This window comes from Convolutriloba macropyga, unplaced genomic scaffold (assembly GCF_964194025.1).
Source record: "Convolutriloba macropyga unplaced genomic scaffold, txConMacr16.3 SCAFFOLD_2401, whole genome shotgun sequence".
NCBI lineage: Eukaryota > Metazoa > Xenacoelomorpha > Acoela > Convolutidae > Convolutriloba > Convolutriloba macropyga.
The window spans coordinates 7,501-19,314 of NW_027452234.1; the positions used below are offsets into that span (position 1 = coordinate 7,501).

An 11,814-nucleotide genomic window follows, 5' to 3' on the forward strand; every position below is an offset into this window, starting at 1 on the left:
AAAAAAGTCGGTTTTTTTTTAAAAAAAAAAGACAGACTGATTACAATCCGAATTCTTATTCGATTGTAACAGTCCAAGATTGGCCCAAAAGTAACCCTGCTAATTTATAATGTCCTTTAGGAACATTTGATTTTTCGAATGTTGTAGATATAGATAATTTATTAGTTGAAAACCCAAAAATATTTTCTGCAATTTTAATAATCAACGAGTAAAGCTAGCAAAAAACGGCAAAGTTTTAATTACATAGCATTCTCAGTGGAAGTTGATGTAGGAATAGCGCCTTCTGTGTCTACAAAGATTGTGTTAGTGTTGTTTGGGGATGTACTGCCGGCAAATTTAATCAAAGTGGACTAAAATAGCTTATTTCGTGTTGTTTTGATGAAAAAGCTGAATTTTGAAATATTTATCCAGAGTTTTTGGACAAAAAAATTAAATAGAATAATCAGCAATGCTTGTTTGTCTTTAAAAATAAAATCAACGACACTATTCTCAAAAATTTTAACAAATTTTAGCAAAATTGACGTAAATTTAGGCAAAAATTTCGGAAAATGTGAAAAAAACAACGTGAATTCACTCTACTTTTCTCAGAAATTTAAACAACGATAACTCCCTGTAGAAAACGAAAATTAAAAAAATCTTTAATTCGATATTCTACGCTGGACGAGGTTTCAAATGATACCAGTCTCAACTCTCTACGAAGAATATATCGATCGGCGAAAATTGACTGAGCAAAAAAAAACCCATTTGAGTATATAGTTCCTCCCCCCCTCAAGAGCGGTCGGAACAATCAGCCTTGGGATACAAAGTTTAGCAAAGAAAGAACTTTTCCAAATGAAGTTTGAACAATGAACAAATTCTAGTTTGGTATGTTGATGTTAAAGAGGATAGATATCTGGAATAGACCTGTTGGCGGATCTTGTCCATGCACTCTGGATGCAATTGGTTTGCTATCTCATCAGGTCACTGGTCTTGTAGCTGGACAGGAATACACATTCTACATGCAACTTACAAGTGCATACGGGAAGAAGGGACCTGTGACGTCATTCGTGGTGGCCACTTACACTGACGTGGTAAAAAAGATAAACTATATATCCAATCAAAAGTCATCTTCGTTTTCACAATGGAATTGAAATTCTATGCGACAATATTCGCTGCAATTGCAACTCATTTCTATCCTAAATTCTAAAAAAAGCAATCCCACCACCGAAGTTTCCCGTTGTCTTCAAAAATAAATGTTCTCATAATAAAACTCGATAACAGCTTGGTCACTAGGTCCAAGGGAAACCCTTGATTTCAAATTTTTCATCTGTCAGGATTATGGATTTCATGTCAAGGTGTGAAGTTCAACTTCCCTGGAATTCAAGTGAGTTAGATAAAATTTTCAGATTGAAGCCTCAACCGTGAGTGGGACAGTTGACCTGTTGCTGTCTGTCTCTTTTGAGTCTGGAACTGGTAAAGAAGTTCGACTGCGCATCACAGGACAGCTGAGTGGAATCGACAGACAATATTACCATGAATATGCGTTAGACAATTTATACTGCCTCTTTATTCAGACCCACTTTACTGGGGGATGAACAATATGCGCAACTGGGTTGTCTCTGTTCACTCAATTGTGGCCGATCGATGCATTCATCGTAGATAGTTTGAAGTGGTATCATTATAAAGCTCGAGCCTCAAAAGTAAAACTAATAAAGTCGTTTTAAAAATTGTTTTTTTTCAGGCGTTTTTCGAGCTTTTGTGAACATTAGAATGAAATTTGTTGTTTTGCTTGATTCAAAAAATTTATTTATAAAATAGTTGTGTTCTCCAAAATTAGACTTTTTCATCAAAATTGACATCAAATTTTGGTTCCTTAGCCCACTTGATTTTTTTATTACTTTTCAATTACCGGAAGTAAAGTTCTAACAACTGCTGAAATATTTTTGAGTAGATTCAAAAGAGTGCTAGTTTTCCTTCTTCTTTCTTTAAAAGTGTTCTGAGGTATAAACTTTGACCCTTCTTTTGCTAACATAAACAATCATTATTCAAAAATCATCAAATGATTTTGATATACTGAACATTTTTTTAGTCAAATGATCGTTTTTAGTTTACTGTGGATCAATTACTGGTTATCATTGAACGAGCAGCAATATCGAGGCTAGTTATGGACTCCTCTTGAAAAGCTGTTATAATTCCTTTAGAGCAAAGATGTCTTTTTAAAAAGCTTGTCACAATTTTTTGCTTTTCATAAGGTTATAACACACCACATTTCTTGCCTATAAAAAAGAATTTAATGACGGCTCATATGTGTTTAAAATGAGGTCAATTTACTAAATCTAATGTTTTCAGTGAAAATTTTATGTCTTTCACTTAAAATTTATTCATCAACTTATGATCAATCTTGTTGTCGTTTGGCCGCATTTGTAGTTCATTTGCTGTCTACTGTCTGAAGTTCAGGAATAAAAGCTGCAGATAGCGTTCCTTACTACAAGTGAGCCTTTTATTGCATTCGGTTGACATAAAATGGCTCTTAGGACTATAACAATTTCAGGAAAATCTCAGTTGTCCCTTATTCACTTCGAATTTTGTCCATTATTCCCAATATCTGCCTACTCGTTGCTCATTCTCTGTAAACTAGATTGAAAATTAATAGAATATGAAATGTCAATTTTTCTTGTTTTCTTGCAAAATGTAAACAATTTTCCGTTTTTCTTTATCATTTTAAATTTCTTTATCGTTTCTTTATCATTTTTTAAATTTTGATGTATCACATTTTCTGGATAAGGACAGATCTCCACGAAGACACATATATAAAAAGATATGCAAAAAATCTAATTCAGGGGACAAAAGAGAACAGTTTTTTTTAAAAAGTTTTTTTGATAGCTAGTGGTATAAATGACATTAAACTAAATTCATTTTTGGAAAAAAAAACGGATCGAGTTTTCGAACCCTGCCCCTCTTTGTTCTTCTTCTGCGCATTAAACTTAGTTTCACTAATTACAAAGCCCATTTTGACGAAGAAATGATCTTACGTAAACTACTCATTGCCTGTGGTTGTTTTTTGTTGTTTTTTTTTAAGATTGTTTTGATGTATAATTTTCACACAAAGAACACTTATGGTCTCTCCAGTTGATAGTTTTTGGCTTTAATTGCTGTAATTGTTTTTATGTAATCTGTAGAGTCTCTTTTTATGAGTGTTTTCAATGTGTCTTCGTAGTCTTTTGACCTAGTCTCTAGTAATGAGATGCTACATCCTGTTGAATTGAAATTAAATTTCCGTAGTCTATAATTGACAAAATTTTTTGTGTTTTCCTGACTTTGAAAATATCGAGTTTTTCAGAAACTTGAGTTTTTCTGTAAATTATTGCAATTTCTATATAATTGCCTGTTTTTGAGTTGCTTTTTAAATATCCTCGAGCCATAACCAAATTAACGACATTTCCATAGGCTGCGACGTTGAGAGTTGTTAATCAGATATAATGTTTTTAATGAATGTCTAAACGGCCTTGAAACCCCTTAACTGTTATTGCAAAAAAAGTTTATGAAGTATTGATGTTGGGTTCTTCGCGCTTCTTTAAAGTCTTGAAGTCACGTGCCATATTATGGATAAGGACAGATCCCAATGTATTCAAATGGCAATGTAGAAGCAGATATATATTTCAGCTGAGAACTGTAGTTTTCTTGCTGCAAACTCAACTGTTTTCAAAATCATAAAAGAATTTGCATATTCTGCTCTTTTGTTACTGAGTATCATTATGGAGCGGTTTCATTTGTTTACTAGAACTTTACATTTCTTTTTTCCACGCCCTTTATTCCTTATCTGATTTTTTATGTAATGCTGTTAAGACTGTGTGCTTGTTTTTTTAATCAAACTATGACTTTGTTAACAAAAGGTCATAAAAAACGTGTTTTTGTTTATTGAACTCTTTATTTTTCGTTTTGTCTTGTCAAAGTTTTTTTGTCTCCTTATAAATGGTTCCAATGGCTCCCATTGAGTCGTCTAATAATCTATCTAACAATTTTACAAGAAATAATTTTTTTATTGAAATGTTACCGAAAATGTCTCGTTCCATCGAAATATGTTTTGTTGAAATTTCATTTGTTCCCTTTAGGAATCTGATGCTTTTTTGGCTGTGCTAGTATTTTTTTTTTCGAAAAACAGATCTTTTGCATTGAACTTGAACGTGAATTTTGTTTTCGTTGCTTTTTTGTATTTTTTTAACTGGTACTCTTTATAATGGCAGCTATCATTGCTTCATCAATGTGTCCTCACTTAATATATTAGGTAGTTTTGTTTTGAAAAACTATTTAGCTCATTAACTAGTTTTTAAAACAGTATATGTATTTTGGAATATTTTCTTTTTCCTTCTCATTTGGCATGCAATTGAATAAAGCTCTGTATGATCAGATTCGGAACATTAGGGTCAAACGCACCTTACCAAGTCTTCCTGTTTAATCAGTTCTTGTTGGTGTGAAACATCTCTTTGATTACACTACGAATTTACACTGTATACATTCCCTGCAGCTATAATTAAAGCGACGTGAAACAGGTTGAAGAAAAAAAAGTCTCGTCATTTTCTTAGTGGGAAAAAATGGGCAGCCGTAGCAAATGCAACGTTACCACATGGATGTTATCAGTCTATAGCCGTTATTCAAAAACTCGACTTAATATGGGAGCTTGACAAATCCGAGATGAGGTTTACAACCAAAATCATTAAAAAACGAGTTGATGTCTGACATCGGAAATTTTAGCACTTTTTTTTCAAAACCGACTCTTCAAATATTGCATCATTAAGACTTAAATGATAATTTGACCGACCCGTGTAGATCAACTGTGAGCGCCTGCCCATTTTCTGAACAAAAACTATTAATTTTTGAGCTCTTCTACGAAACCAAATGATAAAATGACAAAAGCGGAAGCATTAAGTGAAGTGCAATTCAGTTTGTTTTTTGAAAAATCCATCCGCTCCTGATTATCAATAATATGAGCGTGTATAGGGTTTTCAACTGGTAAGAATATAGCCACCTTTTTATCTGCAGAGTTCAATTTAGGGGAATCAATATAATTGGACGTCTATTTTAGTTATATTTTCTTGAGTTTTGGCAGCATTCGAGGAATTGAACAACAAAACTAAACAATGCGAGGGTGAGTTTTCTTGCAAAATATAAATAATTTCTGTTTTTTATCGTTTTTTTTTGTTTTTCGATGTCGTATCACAATTTCTGGATAATGACAGATCTTCGTGGAGACACAAAAATAAAAACATATATAGAAAATCTGTTCAGGGGACAAAAGAGAACAGTTTTTTAAATTTTTTTCATAGCTAGCGTTATAAATGACATTAAACTAAAATCTTTTTTTTTTGGAGAAAAAAATTGATTTAGTTTTTGAACTCTCACCCTCTTTTTTCTTCTTCTGCACATTAAACTTAGTTTCCTTAATCACAAATCCCATTTTGACGAAGAATCTTTATGTTGCAGGTTATAATCTAAAGTAAACTACTCATTGCCTGTGGTTGTTTTTTATTGTATTTTTGAGATCCAGTTGATAGTGTCCCTCCGGTTGATAGTTTGTGGCTTTAATTGCTGTAATTTTTTAAATTTAATCTGTGAAGTCTCTTTTCATGAGTTTCGTCAATGTGTCTTTGCAGGCATAGGACCTAGTCTCCAGTAATTAGATGTACAAAAGTCTTCCTATTGAACTGAAATTAAATTTCTCTAGTATATATTTGATGATTTTTTTTGGGTTTTCCTGACTTTTGAAAATGTTTGTTTTAAAAAACTTGTAGTTTTCAAGAATTTTCAATTTTTTAAGAAATCCTTTTTTTGCGAATATGTCACAGTTTTTATAGTAGTTGTTTTATTAATTAAAACTTTTCCACTATGACAATTTGAGTTTTTCTTAGGAATTTGCGATTTCTGGTTAATTGCCTGTTTTTGAGTTGCTTTTTTAAAATCTTCGTGTCATAACCAAATTAACGACGTTTCCATAGGCTGCAACGTTGAGAGTTGCTAATCAGGTATAGTTGTTTTAATGAAAGTCTAAACGGCTCTGAAACCAGTTAATTTGAATTGCAAAGAAATTATGAAGTATTGATGTTGGGTTTTTTTCGCGCTCTTTTGAAGTCTTGTGACATATCATGGGTAGGGACAGATCCCAATGGATTCATTTGCCAATGTAGAAGCAGATATCTATTTCAACTGGGAACTGGAGTTTTCTTACAGCAAACTCAATTGTTTTCAAAGTTATCAACATGTTCGCATATTCTGCTCTTTCGTTACCGAGTATCCGTATGGAGTGGTTTCATTTGTTTTTGGTACTTTATATTTCTTTTTTGAGGGCCCTTATTCTTCCATCTGATTTTATATGTAATGCTTTTTATACTGTGTACTTGTTTTCTTTAATCAAATTTTGACTTTGTTAACAGATGGCTATGAAAATAGATTTTGGTTATTGATTGTAACCGATTGATAAAAAACGAAGCATTAATGAAGTGCAATTCAGTTTTTTTGAGAAACCGATCCGCTCCTCATTATCGATAAAATTCAATTATAGCAGATTTTCAATGAGAAAAATTTGGCTCTCAATAGGTATAGAAGAATGATTTTTAACAAAACTTTTTCTGAAATAATCCTTTATAATGCATTTTGAGGCAAAACAGTAACTACATCAAAGCCATCATATTGTTTTGTTTTCGTTTTTTGGCCAAGATCAAAAGGAAATGCAGGCCACACGGAAAAAATTTTTCTCGCCTAAAATTTCTTTGTCCATAAGATAAAAAAGGGAGTGGTAAAATTAGATTAGCCTTCTCAGAAAAGAAAGCAAATTTTCAATCTATTTCTACAAAAACATGCTCAACAACAGTTGCTCCAGATTTTTTACCTGCTGACGTGAAATCAAATTTACGAATATGTGAATAACAAAAAAATAGTTTGCTACATTTAAACTTAATTTACAAGCTTACAGGGTATTATTATAATAAGAACCTTAGTTTACAAAACTTATTGTAAATTGTAGAAAACTTTTGCCTTAGAGGCAAGGGACAGTAATTTGACTAGAATCAAATAGTTTTTAAAAAATATAATCAGTTGTTTCGATTGTTAGCAATTCTAATTTTTCTAATTCAGCAGAAGTGTATTCTAATGTTAGCAATTCTAATTTTTCTAATTCAGCAGAAGAGTTTTAACTGGTAAAAAATAGCCACCTTTTTATTTACGAGATCAAGGTAGGGGAGTCAATAAAATTGGACATGTATTATTTTAGTAATAGTTTCATGAGTTTTTGAAGCATTCGAGGAGTTGAACAACAAAAATAAACATTGCCGAGTGTTAGTTTTCAACAAAAACTTTAATGGCGAATTAAATTTACAAAGATAATTTTTTTGCTAAACGATAACTAACAAAAAGTATAAGAACCACGTGAAATAAAATTAAAAAATGAATTTAATTCTGTATTTTTTTCAAATAATCCTAATTTATACGGGCAACTCCGATGGGACAAACGAGACCTGAGAAAATTTTAAATCAATCTTTTGCCATTATCATTACTTACAATAAAGGCGTAAAAATAAAAAACTGAGGCCAAGGCGTTTTCGAGCTATTTTTGCGCGAAAAAAATTAGTTAGAACACATCCTCAACGATCAAACACTTTTTTCAATTTAACGTTGAATTTTTCCAATTTCTGTTGAAATTATTTTGCTAGCTGATTTTTAGTACACAAATAGACCAATTGGAATGTGGAAAGCATAACGAGAATTAATATGTTTATGTGATCAGATGTAATGGTTTTGATAAAAATCTGGACGGCTTTGAAACGTTTTAACTGGAATTGAATATAAAAGTTTATAGAAAATCGATGTTGGGATTTTTTCTCGCTTTTTTTAGTCTTTTGACAAATCATGGATAATGAGAGGTCTCAATGGTTTCATATGGCATTGTATAAGTAAGTCTCTGTCTCAGCTGATAACTGGTGTTTTTTTTACCGCGAACTCAATTTTTTTCAAAGGCATAAACCTTTTTGCGAATTCTGCTCTTTTGTTACCGAGAATCAGTAAGGAGCAGTCAGGTTTGTTTCCTGCAATTTTACATTTCGATTTCCGAGGCTAATTACTCTTTCAACTGATTCTTTATGTAACGCTATTTAGATTTGTACTGGTTTTTCTGATCAAATTTGTTAACAAGTGGTTGTAAAAAGAGATATTGATTATTGGTTGTGATTAACATTTGTTCTCGTTAATTGAAGTTTTATTTTTCATTTTGTCTGGTCGTTCTTTCATTGTCTCCTTAATGACCGACTCACTTAGGGCTGGATATTTTGACCAATAAAAAAATTGGTTTTGCCAATTTGTATTAGCTTGCAAAGTAAAACAAAAGTTTTTTTCTATATCCAACCAATATTAAGTCACATAAGTACATCGATGCTAGTTACGCTTAGAAATTTCAATTGTGCTCGAATCTTTCCGATTTTTAAACTAGCCTAGGCTGAAACTGCTTTGGCTCATATCGCCCAAAGTGAACTCAGATCAGACAAGTTTCAGATCATCGTCCAGGCTAAAATGTGCCCGAAGCTTTTTTCAGCCATTGTAAATATAGCGCACCGTGCCAAGTGTGGGCGCAAAAATGGTGCGATCTTAGGTGACTTCGGTCTGGCACCTCAACTTCTCAACTTGGGTCCTTCTGATATTTGACAAAATATGTGCAGAGCATTATCGCAGCCTTAGAACATGGAATCACAGATATAAACAACTTGGTCAAATGAATGCAGTAAATCAGAGATATAATTAAGCTCACTGAGGGGGCCTCTTATGGAAAAATTTGTTTCGGTTTTCACCTTCTTTAGTTTTTGAAGCATTCAAGGAATAGTTTCTTGAGTTTTTGAAGCATTCGAGGAATTGAACAACAAAAATAAACATTGCCGAGTGTAAGTTTTCAACAAAAACTTTAAATGCGAATTTAATTCACAAAGATAATTTTTTTGCTAAATGATAACTAACATACAGTATAAGAAACACGTGAAACAAAATTAAATAACGAGTACAAATCTGCAGCTTTTTTTTCAAATAATTTTAAATTTTTCCGGCAACTCCGATGGGACAAACGAGACCTCAAGCCTGAGAAATTTTAAATCAACCTTTTGCCATTATCATTGCTTACAATAAAGGAGTAAAAACAAAAATATGAGGCCAAGGCGTTTTTGAGCTATCTTTTGCGCGAAAAAAAAATAGTTAGAACACATCCTCAACGATCAAACACTTTTTTCAATTTAACGTTGAATTTTTCCAAGTTCTGTCGAAATTATTTTGCTAGCTGATTTTTTAGTACACAAGTAGACAAATTGGAATTTTGAAAGCATAACGAGCATTAATATGTTTATGTGATCAGATGTAATGGTTTTGATAAAAATCTGGAGGGCTTTGAAACGTTTAAACTGGAATTGCATATAACAGTTTATAGAAAATTGATGTTGGGAATTTTTCTCGCTTTTTTGTAGTCTTTTGACAAATCATGGATAATGAGAGGTCTCAATGGTTTCATATGGCAATGTAGAAGTAGGTATCTGTCTCAGCTGATAACTGTTGTTTTTTTTTACCACGAACTCAATTTTTTTCAAAGGCATAAACATTTTTGCGAATTCTGCTTTTTGTTACCGAGAATCAGTAAGGAGCAGTCAGGTTTGTTTCCTGCAATTTTACATTTCGATTTCCGAGGCTAATTACTCTTTCAACTGATTCTTTATGTAACGCTATTTAGACTTTGTACTGGTTTTTCTGATCAAATTTGTTAACATGTGGTTGTAAAAAGAGATATTGATTATTGGTTGTGATTAAGATTTGGTCTCGTTAATTGAAGTTTTATTTTTCATTTCGTCTCGTCATTCTTTCATTGTCTCCTTAGTGACCGGCTCACTTAGGGCTGGATATTTTGACCAATAAAAAAATTGGTTTTGCCAATTTGTATCAGCTTGCAAAGTAAAACAAAAGTTTTTTTTCTATATCCAACCAATATTAAGTCACATAAGTACATCGATGCTAGTTACGCTTAGAAATTTCAATTGTGCTCGAATCTTTCCGATTTTTAAACTAGTCTAGGCTGAAACTGCTTTGGCTCATATCGCCCAAAGTGAACTCAGATCAGACAAGTTTCAGATCATCGTCCAGGCTAAAATGTGCCCGAAGCTTTTTTCAGCCATTGTAAATTGAGCGCACCGTGCCATGTGTGGGCGCACAAATGGTGCGATCTTAGGTGACTTCGGTCTGGCGCCTCAACTTCTCAACTTGGGTCCTTGTGATATTTGACAAAATATGTGCAGAGCATTATCGCAGCCTTAGAACATGGAAACACAGATATAAACGAGTTGGGCCAATAAATGCAGCAAATCAGAGATATAATTGAGCTCACTGAGAGGGCCTCTTATGGAGAAATTTGTTTCGGTTTTGGCTTTCCAGCCACTCGTAAACGGAACATGAACGTTATAATGAAAGTTAAGAGCCATAAAATGTTCATAAAATGAAAGATGTGCTTTTTCAGTCGGTTCAACAAATACCAATTTGGAGATCTTTTCCCTGGTGATCTATACACAGTAGAAATGTGGTCAGTTAGCAAAGGGGATGAAAACAGTGCAGTTGTACGAAACTACACTTTCTCTGATTCTACATACCCCTTAGAGCCTACAATTGTGAGTGAAGTAACAGTCACTGAACATACAATTCACTTCGGATGGACCAACCCTGTCTACTTCTCGGCAAGTTATCATTCAAACACACCACAAGACCATTTGCAACCATTTGCAAATATCAAACGTAGCTTAAGCGCAAATTTGTCGAACGCTGTTTGCCCTGAAAAAATTTTCCATGCGCTAACACTTAGGGCAAAATAACAAAGACAACTGTCAGGGAATATTTTTTAAAAAAATTCCAAGGGAGTTTTCCAAACTGGTTGGCTTTCGTTTAGTCAATAGAAACAGATTTTCTCATTCTTCTTGGCAATTTCTTGGGATTTTTTTGCGTTTTCTGTGCTACAGAAATAACACATGAAAAATTTAAAAACTGCTGAATACAGGCAGATGATGCTCATAATAGCTGTCTTTTAGTTGCCTATCGTCTTATTAGTATTTTAGTTGTGATGAATAGCGAAGATTAGTATCTAATCAATCAGAGTTCTGCCTTCTATTTCAGAAAGTTTACATTTGGAACAAGCCATCAGATGGGTCATGTCCATGTCTGCTTGATGACTCCAGGTAAGGGCTCATTGTTTATGAAAAAATTGCAAAAATGAAAAAAATAAAGAAAAATTTAAAATTTGATGTAGAGTACCATAATATAATAGTCACAAGGTAAATTCCACTGGCAAGTATCAATGTTAGTGAATATTATAGACAGGATTAAAATTATGGTGAAAGAAAAGGCCGTTAAACATTAGGGGTGAAAAGGCGGACACTGATGGGCTATTCATTGCAGTTAGTTTACACAGTCAAAGCTGTCCATCTTCATTAATGGTAACGCTAAAAACGGAAATTTAATGAGAAAAATGGAATCTTGTATTCTCACGTTGATTTTCGTGCCTCTCCCCAGGCCAAGGCCTCGACTTATGAAAATACTTTAAAAGTCTAATAAGGGGGTGCCAATATTGAATATAATTACACGGTCGAGCTTCCTAGCAAAAATTGAGCTAATATCTTTTTATGGGTCGAGCTTAACTCTTTTCATAACGAAAAAAGTCCACCTAAGGTCTTTTCATGGGTCCACCATTAGTCATTTCATAACGAACAAAGTCGAGTAAAGGTCTTTTCATTGGTTTACTAATAGTCTATTCATAAGTCTGTTTTTTTTTAAAAA

At 33.0% G+C, this 11,814-nt stretch overlaps 1 protein-coding gene across 1 annotated transcript; it reads left to right on the forward strand.

The window, feature by feature from the left end:
* Positions 1–881: 881 nt before the first annotated feature.
* LOC142357319 (uncharacterized) lies at positions 882–11,006 on the forward strand (the record flags this gene model as incomplete). The annotated part of the gene is made up of 4 exons (XM_075408966.1): positions 882–1,070; positions 1,386–1,522; positions 10,508–10,721; positions 11,001–11,006. Coding segments are annotated over 4 exons (546 nt in total), but the record flags the coding sequence as incomplete, so codon positions are not given.
* Between the last annotated feature and the right edge of the window lie 808 nt (positions 11,007–11,814).